The 21,144-nt window shown below is 52.7% G+C and overlaps 1 protein-coding gene across 5 annotated transcripts in view; it reads left to right on the top strand.

Moving 5' to 3' along the window:
* CRTAC1 (cartilage acidic protein 1) overlaps window positions 1–21,144 on the top strand; it is a 159,628-nt gene that overhangs the window by 100,872 nt on the left and 37,612 nt on the right. For all 5 annotated transcript variants that reach the window (XM_078434688.1, XM_078434689.2, XM_078434690.2 and 2 more), the window contains exons 5-8: window positions 4,383–4,539; window positions 13,112–13,246; window positions 16,559–16,704; window positions 19,352–19,488. In XM_078434688.1, coding sequence (XP_078290814.1) covers window positions 4,383–4,539; window positions 13,112–13,246; window positions 16,559–16,704; window positions 19,352–19,488 — 575 coding nt within the window. The remainder of the gene's footprint in view (window positions 1–4,382; window positions 4,540–13,111; window positions 13,247–16,558; window positions 16,705–19,351; window positions 19,489–21,144) is intronic.

A 21,144-nucleotide genomic window follows, 5' to 3' on the forward strand; every position in this document is an offset into this window, starting at 1 on the left:
AGGAGGCGGCAGCTCTGGGAGCGGCCCCCACCAAGAGTGAGAAGGGTCTGGGGGGTACCAGGCCCTGCCGCTGCTGGGAGCCTCTTCCCAGGCTCCTGCTTCCTGTCTTGCTCCTTCTGAACCAAGGCTTCCCACACGTGGCCAAGGTGGAAACCATCTCCGATCTGGTGACAGGGCCTGAAGGTTAATCACAAAGAGATGCACTCTTGTCCTAACAAGGTCATCTGCACGCCCACGCCTTTAACCACAGGACAGAGGCACCACGTGAAATGAAAAAAGAAAAAGAAAAAAAAAAAACATGCTTTGGCACACAGCACTGTAGGCAGGCACTTAGCGGCTTGCTCAACCCCAGCCTCAGGGAACTAGAAAGAACCCCTACAGTCAGTCTGCCACCAGGAAGGGGGCTGCTTTCTGTGTCTAGCCACCACTGCTGCCTCAGCAATCCCTGGGGCCTGAGAACTGTGGAGGGGAGCAGTAAGGTGAGGTCATGGCCACTCTGGAAATTGAGAAGTAGGTACGAAACCTGGTTTTTGGAAACCCAAAAGCAATCGTAATAATGACAGCTAACCTTAATAAAGTACCAACATGCCAAGCCCTGTGCTCAGTGGTTTATATGCATCTTCCTCAATCTTCACAATAAGCTTATGAGGTACATGCTATCATTATCCCCATTTTACAGATATGGAAACTAAGGCTTCAGGCAATTAAGCAACTTGACCTTGGTCACATAGTAAATGGCAAGCAAAGCCGGGAATGGAGCCCTGCCTGCCTGAGAATGAATCAGACGCCATGGCTCCCCTGCTTCTGGGTGAACCCACAGCAGACACACATTTCTAACCACAGGTTCTGTTACAGTGTTCATCCTACTCCTTCCTCAGCCCCGCAGCCCCCACTGGGAGCCTTTTAATCTACCTGTTCCCAAAGTGTGGTCTCCAGACCAGCAGCACCAGCATTGTTAGAAATGCAGATTCTGAGGCCTGACCCCCACTCCACCCTCCAGACCGGCTGAGTCTGAACCCACGGTGGGTGGAGGGGAGCAGAAATCTGGGTTTGAACTAACCCTGCGGGTGACTCTGGTGCAGGCTGCAGTTTGAGAGCCATCTCGCAGGTAAATGTCTCAACCCTACCCCGTGCCCTTCCTGCCCTCTCCCCAGCAGCCCTCACTCCCTCTCGCCCCCAATCCTGGCACACTTGCCTGCCCTTTGTCTGCAGCTGCCTCATCATTCACCCACCTTTCTGGATCCAGCTGAAAGCCGGTCTCTTACAAGAAGCGTTCCCTGATCGATAATGATTATGCCTCATGTTTATATAGCATTTTTATCTCTCGGAGACCTTTCACATGTGTTGTCTCATTTCATCTTCTCAATAACCCTGCCAGGAAGCAGGGAGAATATGATTCCCCTTTAACACATGAGGAGACGTAGCCACAGGGGGCGAGGAACCTGCCCGAGGGCAAAAAGCAACTAGGGGCAGAGCCTGGATGAGGACCAAGCTAACACCCCTAGACCATGGCTCTCTGGGAGTGGTTCCTGGGCCAACAGCATCACCTTCACCTGGGAACTTGTTAGAAATGCAAACTCAGGGCCCACTCCGGAGCTCCCGAATCAGAAACTCAAGGGATGAGAGCCAGCGTCTGTGTTTTAACAAACCCTGCAGGCAATTCTGATGTAGGCTGAGGGTGAGCCCACTGCCCTGCTGGGAGTCTCTTTCCAGGCTCATCTCTGAGAATCACCTCACTGTCCCAGAGCGATTGTAGTCAAGGTCACATGTGAGTCTCTGCAGCCTTCTATAGCCATAACACATCTGTGTTTGTCAAGTTTTATCAGCCCAATACATTGAAGAAAGGAACTGGCTATAACGGAAGTTTATCAACATCCTAATTTCTAGCAGAGTGCCTTTCAGTTCATTTGGGCTTAAATTGCCCATTTGTTGACAGGACTGCTAACAGCCGGGAGGGTCAGGCATGGGCACGGGGAGGGCGCACTCTCCCCTTCGGGCCCATTCGTTCAGCCTTCATCCTGTCATTTCACACACATGTACCCCGCTTCTGGGATGGGCAAGAGCCTTTCAGGGTCCTCCCCCAGTCACGAAGCTGTGTTGCAAAGCGGTGCATCTCAGACTTCAGTTTTGCACAGGGATCACGTGGGGGCTTGTGAAAATGCAGCTTCTGATTCAGCAGGCCTGGCGGAGGGGAGGGGTCACCGAGAGTCTTTATTTCCAACCTGCTCCCAGATGACACCGATGCTGCCAGGCCAGGGACCACGGAGGAGCGAGATTCGTGAAGCACAGAGTCCCAGGTGGCAGGATGGGGGCTCAGAGAACCAAAAAAGAAGGGGCATAAATATCTTTAGAGAACATCTTTTCCACCTTCTCCAGCTTCGGCCCCTGACACACCCTACCTTGCCTTTCATATTCCAGCAACACTGAACCAACTACTTGTGGTTCGCCTACATACATCATTCTCTATCACCTCTGCCTGGAAGGCTCTTTCCTCTACACTTCACCTGGCTGAGACTCCTCTTAGAAAACCTTTTCTGAACTCTGCATGGTTCAGTGCCCTTCCTCTGGGGGCCCTCTTCTGTACACCAGGAAATGCTGTACATATTCTCTTTCTTCTCTAAAATATTTTTAATTCCAGTAGAGTTAACATATTTATTTTTTTAATTTTTTCATTTGAATTCCAGTGTAGTTAACATACATATTCTCTTGATCATATGCGTAATTGTGTTATCACTGACATGTCTGCATCCCCTCAGGAGACTGTGAGCTCCTTGGTTGTCCTCACCCACCAGTCAGACAGACCCAAGTAACTCTTAATCAGCTTCCCCAAAGAAAACATGCCATCAGTGATTGGTTCGGTGGGATGGGGGGTGGCTTCTGGAGTCATTGGGTAAGAAATAGAATCAAGCCAGGAGGGCTGAAGGCCGAGAAGGGGGTGACAGAGCACAGTTGGACTGGAACTCAGCTGTTTCTCCTGGGTTGTTTTGTGTTTATGGCTTGCCTTTAAAGTTTATATTTATTTCTTGGGGCACCTGGGTGGCTCAGTCGGTTGAGCATCCCATTTTGGCTCAGATCATGATCTCACGGTTCATGAGTTCAAGCCCCGCTTCAGGCTCTGTGCTGACAGGTTGGAGCCTGCTTCAGATTCTGTGTCTCCCTCTCTCTCTGCCCCTCCCCCTCTTGTGCACGCTCTCTCTCTCTCTCTCTCAAAAATAAATAAACATTAAAAAAAATTTTAAGTTTACTTATTTATTAATCAAGCCCTGCAGAGCCTGGTGCAGGGCTCAATCTCACGAACCGTGGGATATGACCTGAGCTGAAACCGAGAGTTGGATGCTTAACCGACTGAGCCACCCAGGTGCCCCATGTTTATGGCTTGCCTTTAAATGAGACTATAGGCAACCGAAGAATGAAGACTTTGTCTTAGGTACATTTATAGCAAGAGCGTGTTGCATGTAGTTGGAGTTCAAGATATATCTACTATCTGATTAATTGGAGGGAAATGATGAGAGGAAAGCTAGAAAACCATTAGAATTTAGAAATCGTGCAGATCTCTTGGGGGAAAGGAGGCATCCATTGAAGAAATGACACCGTTATACTAACAGACAGAAAAGAGTCTTTCATCCGCAGGGTTTCGGACTAGAGTGGAGAACGACTACAGCTGCAAGGAGCTGGTACCCAGGCTTCTCCTGGATGCAAAGGAAAAAAATATTTGAGACAGTGTTAGAAAGACAGAAGCAATATACTATTTATTTCTGGTAATATGGGAAAACCAGGGGGATGGAAGAGGGAAGGAGGACCCCTGCATATCTGAGCCACCTATGCTACCGAAATAGAGGAACAAGGAGATACAGGGTGGGCAGTGGGGAGGGAGCAAACTCCGGAATTTGCTTGTCATCTTGGCTGGAGTGAGCTTGAATGGGAGAGAGAGAGAGACTGAGAATAATGGGAATTGGTAGATCAATCAATCAGCAAATATTTATTGAGCAGCTACCCTGGCTGGCAGCTGGAGAGAGCTCAGCTGGAGAGAGGCACATTAGAAAATTGTCTATAAAAAGGTGGTTGTGGGGGAGAGGGAGGGATGTGTTCTTCTGGAACAGGATAGAAGGAGAAGCAGGGCTGCTTTGTATTAGGACGCGGCAGGGGCGGGGGGGGGGGGGGGGCGGGCAGGTGTCGTGCACTCTGTAGCCTCTGGGAAAAGCACCTCTGGAGTTGGGCCCGTACGCAGCTTGCAAGGCCATGCACTCTGGACCAGGGAGGATCACCTGACCCGTGAAAGAGCTATGGTCCTACAAAAGGAGGGGGAGAACCGCTTTCTGGGAAAGAGACCAAGATGAGCCCAGACCGGTCTGCTCACCCACCCTCCTTCCCTTCCTCCTCAGGGCTCCGGACGCTACTCTATCTATATCGCCAATTACGCCTACGGTAACGTGGGCCCTGACGCCCTCATTGAAATGGACCCTGAGGCCAGTGACCTCTCCCAGGGCATTCTGGCGCTCAGAGATGTGGCTGCTGAGGCTGGGGTCAGCAAATACACAGGTAGGCAGGGTGACGTGCGGCGTGCTGTGAGTTGGAGGGGTGGGGGGGCCGGGGCTGGGGGCTGGGCGCTGCAAGGCTGAGTCTAGTTTATCAGAGCCCACAGGAGAGGGTGTGCTTGCGTCCCTGGGGAGGGCAGGATGAAGGCTTGATTCCATCCCCCCACCCACATGAAGCTTCTCCAACACTGCCTTTCCAAGGGTTGGTGAGATACCTGTCAAGGGTGGGCTTTGGGGGCGTGGGGGACACAGGACGTAAGGTGAGCACAACATCATCCTCTCCCTGGAACCTCTTGCCCCGTTCTCTGCTGTAACCCAAATGATGGGTGAACAGGTTCTGTAGGAGAAAACTGACAAATCACAAAGGCCGAGATTTAAAGAATTCTTTATTGCCAAACAGCAGATGAAATTATTTACTTATACATAAGCGGCCAGGAATTGAGTGCTAAATCCCTAAGCTTCAGCTGGGTCCTGTCTCGGATAACTGAGCTCAAAGAATTGTTTTCTTGTTCCAAAACCTCTCCAGGCCCTTTTTTTGAAGCCATGCTCCCCCCAAATCTCTCTGGATGGGGGACCTATTGTCAGTCTCTGACAGGGAGATCTTTCTAGGGAAGGCTGTTTTTCTAATTCTAGCACGGCTGCTGACTAAACTCTGATAATCTGCCAATAGACTGCTGATGGCAGAGCAATCCAGTTCCTGTTTTGGGTGCCAAAAATCAGGAAGCCGGAGCTGTGCACAACAACTTCGCACGTGAACTTGGGCCTCACTCACCCCGAACCTGTAATTTGGACATAGAAATCCTTCACTGGTTGACCTTCCCGATGTATCCATCCCAACTTGCACTGCAGACTTCCAAAGTATAGGCCTGCCTGAATCCAAATCCTGGGGCTGGAAGAATACTTGAAGGGTCATTTGGGCCATCCCCCTGCCTCTGGACAGCCGGGTGGTAGCATACTCTCAAAGCCCTACTTGGAAAGGGTTGTCACAGCCCCTCCTGAGTTTATGATGCCTTTCTCTAGCCAACTTTCCACCTCGGTGAAACAGGGAGATTGATGTTGACCTGTCTGACAAAGTTTGTGGGAACAAATGGCTAGACAGTAAAATAGTGTGCACAGCTCAAGCCCCATCAAAGTGCTCGAGAGCCCCACACGTGAACGTGCAGTCTTTCTGGCTGAGTGTCAGTAATAAACCATGCTTTCCTGGGAAAAGGAATAAACATGCAGGAGCTTCAGCCTAGATTTGTACAGTCAATTTTTCTGAATAGTTCCCAGCTCTGTGCACTGGGCTGGCTTGGCAATTAAGTGCCTTGATCTGCAGGAGAAGGAGAGTGGGCTGGGGAGATGAAGCACTTGAAAATGATGAGATGGAAGGGAGGCAAGGTCTGGGAGAGAGGGTTATACACAGAATAAAAGAATTCGGGAGGTTGCGGCTGGGTTTGAGCACGAAGGGGACATTGTTCACGCTGGCTGGGCTGGCACAGGGGCCGGCAGGAACCAAGGAGGGGGCAGGAGGGGACCAAGAGGAGACAGCTGAGGAGTATGCATGGGGATGGGAGCAGTAGCCAACTGCGCCGGGCTATGCTGGAAGGGCCAGGCAGCTCAAGGAAGGGACAGCAGCTTCTGTGGAGCAGGCAGGCAGGCCGGGGCAGCTGGCGTGCCCAGAGGACACGTTAGAGCAGCATTGCAGACTTCCAAAAGCCATTTGGCTGACAAGAACCTATTTGGCCCACCAAGTTACTATTGTGTCTGCCCGCCTTCCCCAGCCCACCCTTTCCTTGCCCGCCAAGCCCCTCAGTTCTACCCTGCAGCCCCCTTTGTCACTCCGATAATGACGCATGGACATCTGGCTGGAAAGCTAGCCCAGAGCACCGCCCTGAGCCCCAGGGACAGACCCCAAATGTGAGGGCCACCACTGGAGGCCGGCCTGATTGCTGAGGCTCTGGCACATGGCCAGTGCTCAGCTCCAGGCTGGTGCCCTGGGGCCTGGGAAGGGGGAGGGAGGCAGGCAGTGTGATGAGCAGGCCAGGAGGGAAGTAAGCCATGGCCAGATGTGCAGTCGGGGAGCCACACGTCCCCAGAGCCAAGCCACACAATACCCATCTGCCGGACAGACCTTGGAGAAACTCTTGTTTTACAAAAGAACAAATCGAGGTCCAAAGAGGAGAAGGGACTTGCCCAAGGTCACACAGAAGGTTTGTAGAGAAACTAGCATTTAGAGCCCCGACCCCACAGCTTAAACTACCACAACCAGCTGACCTTTCTGGTGACCTCCAGCTTGAGCATCCGGCTCCAGCCTGCAAAACGGGAGGGGCTGGTGAAGGAGGAAGGCCTGGCATCCCCCAGGACACAACCCCAGGGAATGGCCCTCACGGGTTTGATTATGACCCCCAGGTTTTGTGGCTGAAGCAGCTGCTTGGCCAAGGCTATGCGGGCAGCAGGGGGAGGCCGGCCAATGGCGCTGCCCGCACCACGCTGTCCGGCTCTCTCGGGTGGGGGGATGGGAAGCCTACTCTCCAGACCTGAGCAATTCCACTGGTGGCTGCCACTCTGCTAGGTCACAGTGCCATCTAGCGGCCACCGTGCCCACTCTCGGGGGACTCGCAGGCTGCGGGCCGACATTGGGGTTGGTGCCGAGTTGAATGGAGGGAAGCCCACTCGCCCATAGTCCCTAGTTCAAGGAGAATGCCAAGCCCCAACTTTCCCAGATGCCGGCGGCCCCTTGGAGCCTGGAAGGTACAGGGAATCCTGAGAATTAGTTGTCCATGTGGCAGAGGGCCTGGCATGGAACCCGAGGAGGGGGAAGGTGAGGACCAAGAGGTCTACACTGGCCTCTGCAGCCCTGAGTGACCTTGGGCACATCCCCAGCCTCTCTGAGCACCTTGAACTAGCAGCGTGAACCACTGTCTCACAGCGCTGCTAAGAGGACAGGCTCTGGCGTCACAGTGCTAGGTACCAGTCCTATCCAGGCAGCGATCGGCAGCTTACTAATGTCTGTGGACCTCAGCTTTCTCACCTACAGTGGGGGTGTGAGAATGAAGGTTGGCAAACATAGGACATGGCCAGCACAGGGCCTGGCCCACAGGTAGGCCCCTCGGAGCGTAGACCCTATCCTCTGAGGTGCCCACAGGGATGCCAGGGCCTTCTGCTGGGCACCTCCTGGATGCAGGGAGCGTCCTGCAAGGCACAGGGGACAGCACAGAGCAAGCCCGCCCAGCCCCTGCCCTGGAAGCATTGTCCATTTGTCCCCCGACCCCCAGTCTGCCCTTCAGCGCCGGGTACAGCCATGGGCCTCTTCATGCCCATCTCTATTGGAATCCACTTGTCTTCCCTCTTAACTCTGCCCACCCCCCCGCCCCCGCCAGTCTCTATTCCCTCCCCAGGAGCTCTGCATTTCGGCCTCACCCTCTGAGGGAGCATCTGCCTGGGCTGCAAGGCAGTGATTAAAGAATCCTTACAAGAAATTTGGAAAGAAAATGAAGGTGGATTTATGATGTGGGGTGGGGATTTTTGCTGTTGGCTGGGAGTGGTGTAGAACAAAGAGGAGGGCAGATCTGATTTATAGGAAGTCATTATTGGAGAAGGAGATGCCTAAAGCCCAGCTGAGGCCTTCTGGCGGCTCCCCAGCAGCCGACTCCAGAGAGGTGACCGTGGGCAGCAGAGTGGGGGCCACGGAGCACCCCAGTTTGCCAGGGGTGCACTGCCTTGCAGTGGGAGCACAGCCAGATCTGACGGGCAGCACTGGAGTGACGGGCTCCTCCAGCAGGGCCCAGGACCCTCCAGGAGGGCAGCCCCAGACCTGCCCCAGAGCACATGGGGTGTCACTGTACTGGGTGAGTGACAAGAGGGGGCATCATTTTCTTTCAGAACAAACACAAATATGTCATATGATACAAATACAATCTTTTCTTCTGCTAAAATAAGGTTTTAAAGGTCAAGCCTGTGGCTGACCACTCTGGGCCTTACCGGGAGCAGGGATCCCTCTTCTGCCTGGAGGGGACTTCTGTAGAAACATCTTAGAGCACGCTGTGGGGGAGTACAGGCTCCAGGGTCATGCAGGTGTGGATATGAACTGTGATCCACTGCCCGCTGGCTGCGATTACACCTCCTGGAGCCCAGGTTTCCTCACCCGGCAAGTGGTCAGGTGAGATGAAGCTACAGAATGTCTCGTACACATGACGGGAGAGCAGGGAGGCAGAGGGGCTGCTATTAGATACAAGTCCATATCTAATACCCTGCCCTCCACACACTCAGAGCCCCACCCAGCATCTGTACGTCTCACAGAGGGTTTATGGGTAGCACCAACACAGTATTATTCTGTGTTTGAATTTTCAGGAAATTTAGGATGAAAGACCCTGTTACCATCCTGCACTGTCCTCACACCCCCTTCTCAAACACACACACATACACACACACACATCATTCCTCACCCTTATGTTTTCCAGCATCTTTGCTACTCTTATATAATTGCTTGGATGTTCTCGGAAGCCTGCAGGCCTTGGCATCCACAAGAATCGTAAGAATTTTATTTCTGTTGAGGTCTCAGTAGATTAATCCCATGGGTCCAAATTCCTTGACCAAGGGGCCTCACAAAGCCGCAGTGGTGTGGACTCCAGATGGGCCCAGGAATCCACTCCCAGCCATGCTCGTCCTGAGTTTCAGTCTAGAGGATGCACTGGGAGAATGGGAAGGAGCCTTGGATATCTCATTCCCCCACCCAGTTTACAGGGAGGGAGACCAGGGCCTGAAGAGCACACAGCTCAAGTTCCTGTAGCCAAAGCAGGTGCAAAGGCCGGGCAAGGACCTAGAGGCTTTTCCTTAGCAAGGCAATGCCCATCTCCTCATGCCTGGGTCCTCTGGCCCACAGTTTGGGGTGGTTCAGCAGCACCCACGCTTTTGTTCTCCACAGCCTCTCTTTTCCGTCCTTACCCCACCACCCCTGGCTCCCAGATACAATACGGCCTTTCAGCGGGCCACCCCAGTATGGCTTCGATGCAGTCTGAGAAACGGATTGCCTGTACCCAAATTGGACTTGAGTCTGCCTTGCCAAAGCTCAGGGGTTCAGAACTTTAGGGGTGCAGTTCTTGAGGATAAATGAGGCTGCCCCGTGGGGAGCAGGACCAATAGGCAGATAATCAGAGGGGGCACGCAAGGATGTGGCAAGAGGAAGAAGGGCAGTGGGGAGGCATTTCCCCTGTAATTCCACCTCCCCCACCCAGCTTGATGGGCAGAGAGGCCACAGGAAGGGTTGGGCAGGGAGCAGCGTCTACACCCAACAACGGAACAAGGAAGCCTTAGACGCTTGAAAGTCCTGGGGAAATAAGGAGATTTTATTAACCTAGCAGGTGGGAAATTGTCCCAGCTAATGACTCTGTGGCACCTGACATTTTCCAAGGTACCTTCCGAAAACTAGCTCACTTAATATTTATGACAGCCCTGAGACGGAACTGTTGTTATTGTCAGTCTCACGTTATAGGTGAGAAAATAGACGCCCAGAAAGGCTGGGGGAGGCGCCCAAGGTCACACTCAAACCTCCTGATCCCTAATCTTCTTTCCCACCACCAGGGCTGCCTCTCCAGCCCCAAGTGGGGAAACTGCTTGTCCCCAAGAGGATGTGCCTGCCTCAAATATAAAAGCATACATTGATGTAAAGTAGAATTTAACTCACAATTGGGACATCATCCTCCAAGGCTAAAATAAAGATGTTCCTGAGTGCCCCTCATGCAGCCACAAAAGGTGTGTGCTAAACCTTAGGAGGGGAAGAGCTGGGGGGAGGGAGAACGGGTAGAAGATATTGAATCAGGAACCTCTGTCACTGGCCACACAGGGAGTGGAAGTATCCGGCTACCCTTAGGATGGATGGATTTTGTTGGTTTGAAGAGGACTTACGTAGTCCACCTGGGAGGAGGGTTTCCCCTGCACAGCAAGAGGTGCCAGTACTTGATAGCCCCCGTCTCAGACCCCAGTTGGACTCTCCATCCTGAGGCCATGGGGGCCTGTTCCCAAGAGGCTGTCTCCCCGACTGTCGACTCACCTGCTCCCCAACTGTGCGGCGAACTTGCCAAGAAGGAGTTGTGGGTAACATCTCTGTTATGGTCCAGTTGCCATGGCAATAAATTGTCACTAATTAGTAGTGTGGTTACCATGGCAATTTTCTAATAATTACAGGTTACAAATGGTACAAGCTTTCAACCCAACCCAATTAGTTAATTAGAAAGATTTAGAAATTTGTCCAAGAGGGAAATAACCTGCTTTGTAGAAAATGAAGAGAATGTGTCACAGCTTGAGAGCCAGAGGCAGAGAGGAAATTGGAGAACACCAGAGTGGGGAGGAAGGATGGAGTTGCATGGTGGCAAGTCCCAGAGCCCCACCTGGAATTTCCGGGGGCCCAGGCAAGGCCGAGGGTTTCTCACTGAAGCCTGTTCCTGGGCTGGAATCTGGCAGGACCAGGGCAGGGACGGCTGCCAGCAGCCACTTCGCGGCTCCTCTGAATGGGCAGAAGTGGTGCTCAGGTTGCAGGCCAGCACCGCTCTCTGCTGGCTTTAGGAAAGGCGTCTGAAAGCCTCCCCACCCCACACTGTGGCTCTCCTAATGAAGAACGCATTTCACATCTTGGATGATGCTCCCCGAGAGCACTGTGGATTCAGTGACTCCATTTTCATGAGGCTTGGGCTCTCCTTGAGAGCTAATTAGATTACCTGGGAGGAATATGGGAGGCCCAGGGCCCAGAATGTGTTAATTTGGAGCTTAACCATGAGAGCAAGAAGAATGGCACTGCGATTTGCCCCATCTTCTCCTCCTGGCCCCCAACACTTGTACTGGTGGGCAGACTGTATTGCACGGGTGAGAAAGGCCCCATGATTTCCTCCAGGAGCATCTCTCAGAGGACAGAAGGAGTCTGGGGACCGAGAGAACCTCCATCCCAAATTAGCAGTCACTTTATGGAAACCTCTTCCCCATCCAGGCAGGCAGGCAGGCAGGGCTTAGGCATCACTCAGGTCGGCCTGAGCTCTCATTTATTTAACAAATAACAATAATAAGTCCTTCTGAGTGCTCTGAAAACTATTCTTATTGTACTGAATAGCCCATTAGAGCAATGCATTTCAAATTTTACTGTGCACATGACCACCCAGGGATCCTTCCAGAAGGCGAGTTCTGGCTGGGGAAGGACCTGAGACTCTGCATTTCTAACAAGGTGGCTCCCTTGCAGCAGATTCATGGACCTGACTCTGAGTAGCAAGGGAGTAGGATTCACAAAGAGACTCTGTGAGGATCTCACCTCACGTATCCTCTTAAAAATCCTAAAATAGAAAAAGCAGGTCACACAACCCCCATTGCACAGATGAGAAAACTGAGGCTTAAAGGGTAATATAAATTGCCCAAGCTCACACTCCTTGTGAAAGGCCTTGCTGGGATTAGAATCCATGTCCCAGTCCTGGTCAGGCTGTTTTTCTGCCCAATATTTGGGGGTTTGGCTTCCAACTCTTGATTCGAAGCCCAGTAGTTGGGGCTGTTTGTTCAAGATGTCTTAAGATTGGACTTGTTGACACAGATAGCTCAAATTTGATCTTGGAGACATCAAACCCTAATGTAAAGCTGGCTTGATTTCTTTCTTTAAAAAAAAAAAAAAAGTATGTAGTTATTGGATTTTTTTTCCTTTCAAACTACAGAAGCAATTCTGTTGCAACAAGCCAGATAACACAAAGACATTCCCAAAAAAGGCCAACTACCGTCCCTCCTTCCCTCCCCAAATCCCACCCCATCTAGCAGTCTGGGTTAACAACTCAGGGTGTGGCCTTTCCCACTTCTCCCCCAACTCAAGAACGAGCTTGTGTAAACATGTTCAGAAATATCATGTATTTTCTTTTTTTTTTTTTTTAATTAAACTAAGATTACACAATACCATTACTTGGTGAATTCCTTTTTCATTTAACAGTATGTCACGGGCACTCCTCCAAGTCAATACATATGGATCTACACAGTCTTTTTAGTGGCCGCAGAATGGTCTGTCGTATGGATGCACCATAATCCATTCAACCCGTCGCTGTTGATGGACATTCAGCCTGTTCCCAGTTGTTTGCTCCATCACACAAAGTTAAGAAAACATCCTGTAGCTTTAGCTAGAACCTCTTCCTAGATGTTCTTAGAAGAGGAGCACACCCGGTGTCTTGACTGGCTTACGTATGACTGGGGGTGGGGGTGGGGGTTGTCCAGAAAATCTGTGACTTGACCAAAATGTGGTGGGTAGACCTGGGCTAAGGGAGTATTGGAATTCGGCCTCTGAAGGGAAGGGAAGGATATGGTGGCTTCTACGTTCCATAGGTCACGGAATCGTTGCTTTGCGCGGAGTGACTCTGTCTTGCCCCTCACTTGCCTCATCATCAGGGTGGTCATGCTCCACACAAGTTTACAGGACTGCGAGCCCAGATCTGGGCTCAGAGAAGCATCCAGAAGGTTGGAATTTCCCCCCACCCCCAAAGCTCTTCTGAGGCATCTCGCCATAGCAGCTTCTCGAAGGCCTCCTCGCGGGCCTGAGGCCTTGCCTCTGCCACTCACTGTGGATCGATGTCCTCTCCTAGGGGGCCGGGGTGTCAGCGTGGGGCCCATCCTCAGCAGCAGCGCCTCAGACATCTTCTGTGACAACGAGAATGGGCCCAACTTCCTCTTCCACAACCAGGGCGACGGCACCTTCGTGGATGCTGCTGCCAGTGCTGGTGAGTGCGACCGCTGCCCTGCGTCCCTCGATGCCCCAGGCCCGCCTCCGGGCTGCCCTGCCCCCTCCAGCGTGGCCCACAGGCCTCAGGGAGAGTGGGACAAGTAGTCATCTGCACCATACAGGGAAACCTTGCTTGTTATCTTCAGTTCCACATCCCCCAGGCTCAGGCCACGGGGAATGTTCACCGCTGGGGAAAGGGGGAGCCTGTAACTCATGAGCAGTATCCATTTTCCAGCGACTAGAATTGGCCCGTGTTCCTCTGAGTCCTGCTTGAGTTCTCAGCCTTAATTTCTCCTCCAAGCTGCCTCTTTCCTGGTCCCCTCCCCACATTCACCTTAACCATTGAATTCAATCAAGTAGCCATTTATTGAGCCTCTGCTAAGTGCCAGGCTGGGGGTAAGAGTTGGGGGTGCTGATCTGAACACCACATCCTCCCACCACACACACATACACTCACAGGCATAGGCATTCTAGAGAGGGGAAAAGATGGATAAACAAATAGCTCTAATAAGAGGGAGGCTAAAATCCACATAAAATAGTACTTCGGGTTCCCAGCTCTCCTCCCCTTCCTCCCTCTTTGTTCATCCCTCATCTGCCTCAGGGCCTTTGCACCTGCCATCCTCTCTGTCTGAAGTGCCTTCTCCCTTTCTCTGTCTGCAGAACTTCTATTTATCCTTCAACACGCAGCTCAGATGTTATCTATGAAGCCTTTCCTGCCTCTGTCTGTACTACCTGGCAAGATTCACACTCCCTCCTCTGCATTCACACCGTCCTGCATACACTTCTTGGTCAGGCTTCTGTTTTGCTAAAATAATCTATGTCTACGAGGACTAGGCACTGTGCTGTTCATTCTTGACACCGCACTTGGCACACAGTGGTCACCCAGTAAATTTTGCTGAATGGCAGAATGGACACTTCATAAAAGTTTGTGGATATAATCAGCCTGCCCTTCAACCACTTCCCCCCACCCGCTTCCTCCACACGTTGCCAATGAAAGGATTGATTTCACCTCTTTCTGGGCAGCATGGGGATGAGCTGTAGCCTCCAGAAGAAGGGGTGAGCGGGAATCTAGACACATAGATCAAAGGTCCTACAAGCTCCAGCTAGTGCTGACAGCTAGCATCAAATCCCTGAGCGAGCACCAATCCGTTCTCTGTGACTTACAAGTACCTAATCCCCCAGCTCTCTGCTCGGGAGTTCCCATGTTGAACACCACCCCTCCGCTTGTAGCCAGTCAACTCCCCTCCTGCCTTTCCCTCTTCTCCTTCCCGGCAAAGCCAGAGCTGGAGGCAGCGGCCCTGGCCTGTCCTCCCACCCGGCAAGCACACAAACCCCGGTGCTGTATACTCTGGCAGCAAATTTTCTCATTGCTGAAAAATCATAAAATGAAGGGAGGTGGTAGTGGAGAAAGCCTAGAGGATTTGATAAGGTGTTAAAGAGATGGGAGCAGAGGTGAGCGAACAAGTTGGAGCGGGAGAAGGTATCTGGCGGGAGGAGAGAGGAAAGGTGCTAGGCCCGTAATTGAAAGTCAGAATGATTGCAGGGGTTTAACAAGACATGTCAAGAGGGCATTCATCACCCAAACAGATGCTGCTGTGAAATGCAGCCTGGCACCGATTATTCCCGTGAAAGGGAACCAGCTCCTTGTCAAGGTGCCTCGTAGATAGGAGAGAAATGGGCCAACACAGAAGGCCACCGACATTAGGACTGGGGAGTTTTGTAGAGAATTAATGGGGTATTAATCCTAGAGGTGGGAGGCTGCCCCTGCTCCTTTGCAAAGCCTCCTCCTCAAGCCTGGGCCTCACTGCCTCTTCTCCACGCCCCACCCCCCCTCCTCCCACCCATCGTCCAGATCCTTCCCTCCCCCAAGGGGATGCTCAGCCTCCAAGGTTCTCAAGGGGCCCCAGCCCTACCTTCTCCTGGCTCCCATCCCCAGGAGCTCTGTGGTTGCAGCTGGCGAGAGCTCCCTGTGCCCTGGATCCCGTGATCCCCCCTCCATTACATTGTCCTGTCACCCACCATCTGTGAGGGCCTGATGGCCACCGGCACTTTGTCCTCTGAAAGAGTTGGCATGGGCGTCAGCATTTAGAACCAGCATCTACAGCCTCTCAGCTCCACGCGTGGCCTGAGGGCACGTATCTGCTTTGCGCAGCCAGGAGGTCAGGCCATCCCTCTGGGCAAAGCCACCCCATGTCCTCCCCCGGGATCAGCTCAGTGGGCACTGGCTGATGCGGGGACAGCATAAGCAGGTCACGCTGAACACACAAGCTTCTCTTCCCAGAGCTCATGAGGCACACTGTGGGTTTCTCTGTTATGGTGTGGTATTTCCTCTGCTGTCACCAATGTCCCCAGTTGCCTTCTGTCAAATTATTTATGTCTCTTCGTTCATTCAGTAAGTATTTACTGAAAACTACCGGATCACCACAGGCCCTGAGATGGATGCCATGCGAACACAGGTGAATAAGAAGACAGTCCCTGACCTCATGGAGTGTAAGGTCTAGTGGGGAAACCTGACACTAAGCAAATAAGCCGCAAAGGGACATAATTGCACCTGTGATGTGCACGGTTGAGGGGAAAAATGAGAGGCTGTCAGGGAAGATAACCAAGTAGTTGGGAGGAGCTGTTTTCATGGGAGTGGTCAGGGGAGGCTTCCTGAGGAGGTGACATTGTAGCTGAGAGCAGAAGAAAAACAAGGAGCCAGGTAACCAAGAGCCAGGGGGAGACATTCCTGGAGCAGAGACAAGCTTGAGCAAAGGCCATTAGCCAGAAAGAGCAGGGCTCATTTGAGGAACGACAGGAACCCAGGAAGGCAGAGCTTATGAGTAAGGGGGACAGGGGTATCAGATAAAGGCCAGATAAGGTGGGCAGGGGCCTTGTGCTCCCCAGGCAGGAATCTGAACTTGGCCCAGCAGTACTGGGGAGCCACTGAGAGATTTGAACAAAAGAGTGATGACCAACTTACTATATACCCCAGTGGCAGTGCCGGGCGCCTGGTTCTGGAGAACTTTAGTCCTCCGGAATTTCCATGTCTCCTTCCCGTCCCCATGCTACCCCAAAACTGAGTGAAAATTGTGTGCTTGCTGGGCAGATGCAGCTGAAGACAAGCCTGGTTCTCTTTGCAACCACATGGCTGGCCCGCCACCTGCCCCTGTGGAGAAATTCTGGGCTGGCCAGCGTGGCTCCCCATCTGCTCGAAGGGCAGGATCAGCGCAAGGGTCGCCCTCCCTGTCTCTTTCCAAGAAGCTCCAGCAAGGTGTTTGTGGAGCCTGCAGGGGGCGCTGCCTTGAGGGTTCCTGTCTTTCCTCCCCAGGTGTGGACGACCCGCACCAGCACGGGCGAGGTGTTGCCCTGGCCGACTTCAACCGTGATGGAAAAGTGGACATCGTTTACGGTAACTGGAATGGCCCCCACCGGCTCTACCTGCAGATGAGCGCCCACGGGAAGGTCCGGTTTCGGGTAAGAGGGGACCTCTCCCTTCCTCCCTGCCCTCCGCCGGCCAGCACTGTGAGTGGCCCTGGCATATCCTGGGGATACAGCCCTGCCTCCGCCTCCCCCCAGGCTGAGAAGAGGCTTGTGGCTCTGCAGAACCTCGAGGCAGGAGAGCCACAATGAACGTAGCATCTGGGGGAAGATGATGGACTCCAGTCTGGTCTTCTAGTGCCTGGAGCAGAGGGGGCCACAGGCAGAGGAGGGGCAGCAGCTTCCCAAGGTGGGCAAGAACAGGTCAATGAAGGCTCTGGAAGGTGGACTTCATTCCTGGATCAGCAGCGTTTTTCCAGGTGGCTCCTGGAAAACCTGATCTTTTCAAGTTTAAGTTCAGGTTAAGCATGCAGTGGGGAATAGAGGGACAGGGGAGGCTGAGGCTACAGACCTCCCAACAGCTGCCCCCCCCCCCACCAAGGACAGTTGGCAGAGGGTGGGCAAGATGACCTCAAATCCCTCTCTGTGCCCCCTCCCTGAGCTGTCAATAGATTGTGGTGCCAAGAATTCTCCAAAGGGGCTGTTTGGTGACAGTGCCACCCACCTGATGAGCTTGAGTTTGGAGCTTTCTCAGGGAGCTTCCATAGGATGGTTGAAACGGGTCTGAGGGAGTCCAGATTGTTCTGGAGGTATCTAGGTCTTGCCAAAATCCTCTGCAAGAGTGAGACAGTTCTAGCATTTGCCTGATGCTTGATTGTCCCAGGGGAGTGTCCAGGAGCCTTATGTCTAGCTGGCCACCACAAGCTCCCTCCCCCATAGGCAGCCACCTTGCAATGCTCAGACCCAGCTGCTCTCTCCCTTGAGACCCAGGCTCTCTGGGAAGGAAGGAGGCATACCCTGAACTTGGGCAGTTGATCCTGGATGATTTTCATCTGTATTCAGTTTTTTCTTCTAACCCAGCTTCTCTGCCAGGGGTGGTTTTCTCCCCAGGCCATTTGACAGTGTCTGGGGACATTCCTGGTTGTCACAAATGAGACGGGTGCTACTGGGATCTAATGGGTAGAGGACAGGGAGGCTGCTAAATGTCCTATAATGCACAGGACAGCCCCCCCAGCACAGAATGATCCAGGCCCAAACACCAGTGTGCTGGGTTTGAGGAACGCTGCTAAGCCTTCTGGTGGCCCTGCTCCAGAGCTCATGGGAGCAATAATAATGATAATAGATGCCCCATTTATCAGGTGCCTTCCATGTGCCAGGAACTGTGCTAAGCGCTTTACATACATTATCTCAGAAGCCCAGGCGTCCAATGGGGCGACCCCAAGGGGGCTATGTAGGTTTCCATTTTTATAGGATCAATAGACTAATAAGGAATTAGAGATCCTGAGGTCTCTTTTTTCTCCAGCTCTTAAGGCCCTGTTCAGCCTATCCTGGCCAACTGGCCAGGCTCTTAATCAGCCTCATTACTGCGCTGATGGGGACAGCCTCCCTCCTGGCCTCCCCAGGACAGGCAGCTCGCCAGCTGTCCCAGGCTGGCTTGTTCCCGCAGCAGATGGAAGGGGGGGGCCTGCATAAGAGGCCAAGGAGCAGGGCCAGGCCAAGGGGCAGAGGGGCACCCCCAGAAACACCGAATGTCCCTTCCCAGCCCTTTCCATGCGGTACCTGAGATTTCGACAGGCTGCTCGAATCTTTAAGGGACAAAACCATCTACAATAGATATTCTTCTCACAAACAAAAGAAACGCATCTTCTTCTATTTCAAAGGAAGTCCCGTACCCAGGACCCTTTTGCTAGGTCCACCAGGCCCTGTCAGCACTTCGAGGCCCAAGCTGGGCTCTCCTGGGCTTAGGGTCTCCCCATGAGCCCTGGACAGGTATATCTGATACTGCAAACCCCAAAGCAAATGTCTCAAAAATATTGAAAGACTTCCAAGAAAAAACATAAGATAACAGCAAAACCACAGCTAAAAGCCACCTCTGCCGCATTCTGTGAGACTGATAGCGTGAGCGAGGCCAGTACAGATCACCAGGGATCTATTTCATGCCCACTGTGCCAAGCATTTTATATGCAGTCCTCACAGCCTGAGCTGCTATTCCTAGCCCCATGTTCCTAATGAAGAAAGTGAGACCTGAGAGGTTAATAACTTTCCTGAGATCACACAGCTACTCAGCAGAGAAGCCTGGATTCAAATGCACAGCACCTTCCAAGGTCCCCCCAACCCCCTAGCTTCTGACTCTCCTGCAGAGGAGGAAGGGCATAGCATCTGGAGTCAGAAGCCCTGGCTCCCACCCCATCATTAGCTATGACCATGGGTGATTTCCCTCCTGCCCCAGGACTCCATCATCTCACCTGTAAAATGGGAATACTAATGTCTGCCCTTCCTCAAGTGCCTGATGGGAGGGCTACGTGTGACCCTGCCTGGGGAACAGCCAAGTGCTTCACTGGTGTGAATCAGGACTGTTCCTCTTACCTCCTTGTCCTGCTATAAGCAGCCCGAGTTCTGTGTGGCCCTGAGTGCAGCCACCACAGGTCCCTTCTGGGGGAGGTGAGACAGGAGGTGTTAGGGCAGCTGTCTTTTCTCCTGGATTGCATCCACACGCATATGCAGTGTGGGGAGTCAGCCTGCTGCTCACCTGCCCTGTCCCACTCATCTGTCCGCTGACCTCTGTGGCCTTCTCTCCTCCCAGGATATCGCCTCGCCCAAGTTCTCCATGCCATCCCCTGTCCGCACAGTCATCGCCGCCGATTTTGACAATGACCAGGAGCTGGAGATCTTCTTCAACAACTTCGCCCACCGCAGCTCCTCAGCCAACCGCCTCTTCCGGTAGACACTCCAGCCTAGCCTGGGGCCTCGCGCTCTTGCCGGCTGGGAGTTGGGGAGGAAAGTGTAGGACTCAGTGGGTGGTTCCCAGGGCTGAGGCGGGGGAAGGTCCCCTGATGAAGAAACAGAGGAGGGAAGGAAGGATTGAGAGAGAAGCTGTGCGATGGAGGGCAGATCCTGGGCAGGAAGCTGGTGTCCTGCTGTTGTGGGGGAAATGGTCAGGGACATGGCCCAAAGCGTGTCCAGAAGCCAAGCTCTATGGGAGAGAAATCCACACACCCACAAAAAGGAGTTACAGAGTCAGATTTGTTTGGGAGCACCTGTGGGTAAGCAAAGACAGGCAGGTTTACTGGCTGCAGGACTTCTCAGAGCCTTTAACATGACCAGGAGTGTTTTTATTTTCTGAAAGGTAGATGGAGTATTCCAAATAGATTTGACCACAGGACACTTCTTTCAAAGATTTTCCTCTTGGGACTAGTGCTCTGCAAAACGTGCCTTGGGAAATGCTAGATGAGACAATTCATGGTAGACAAGTTAAAGGGAGTGACAGAATGGAAGAAATCTGTTAAGGATCTGCATCTGGGGAGGAAAGGTTGGATGTTCAGAGGCAATACTTCTCTAAGAGGGGTCCGGGGACCACTGTCATCAGAATCACCTGAGTGCTTATTTAAAGTACAGAATCCCAGGGCCCACCCAGGTTTCCTGAATCAGAATCTCCAGAGGTAAGGTCCAGGAATCTCTATTTTTAACACTGGGCATCCATCAGGTGATTCCTATCACACTAAAGTTTGAGAACTGCTGTTGGGGAACCTCAGGACCCATGTGACCTGAGGCAGCCCTGTTCCTGGCCTAAAACATGCTAATGGGGCTCAGGACCAGGTGGGGAGAGGAGGCAGGTGGGGCAGGGGGCTTTGGATTCAGGAAATGGGCCCGATCACCTGCTTGGCTCCCCAAGGCCCCCATCGCCCCCATCCCCTACCCCAGGGGGGCCCTAACTATTAATAAAAGGCAAGAGCTGTGACTAAGCATGTTTTTAAATATAATTATTAACAAAGCATCAACCCTGACTGGATGTAATCACCCCCCGAAGGCACTAGATTTACTAATTAGGTGCCTTGCAAAAAGCTTATTCACAACTTCCAGATTAATTGCGGAAGATCAATTGCTCGTTAACAGAGACACCACTTTCCTTCTCTGGCTAATAAAGTGTCACTCGCCAGGGCCCCTAAGCAGCAGGGGGTCTAGTGCTCTCATCCCTGTGGCTCCAGAACCCAGGCGCCTCCCCTGTCTGCCTGCCTGTCACACCACCCAGCCTCCTTCTGACCACCCCGAGGGCGGGCTGGCCCAGAGCTGCCATGGATGAAGACAGTGTCATCCCATAGTGGCCCCACGGGTTAGCGTGTTTGCCTCCACGCAGCAGCCGTGGAAGCCACTTCCGAGGTCCATGGCTGTGCTCCAAGTCCCGGTGGCAGATGGCTGGGTCCTGAGCATACAGCCAACAGTGTGAGGGGCTATAGCTCGGGCCACCACTCAGCCGGCCACTCGGGAAGTTTAGCCCCAACCTGTCCCTGTTGCTGAACAGAACATGGCAGGCTCCTTGTAGGAGACACTGGGGACCCAAAACCTCAGTGGGTTTGAGCTTGCAATCTTTCAGTGAAG

This window comes from Panthera onca, chromosome D2 (genome assembly GCF_046562875.1).
Source record: "Panthera onca isolate mPanOnc1 chromosome D2, mPanOnc1 haplotype 2, whole genome shotgun sequence".
NCBI lineage: Eukaryota > Metazoa > Chordata > Mammalia > Carnivora > Felidae > Panthera > Panthera onca.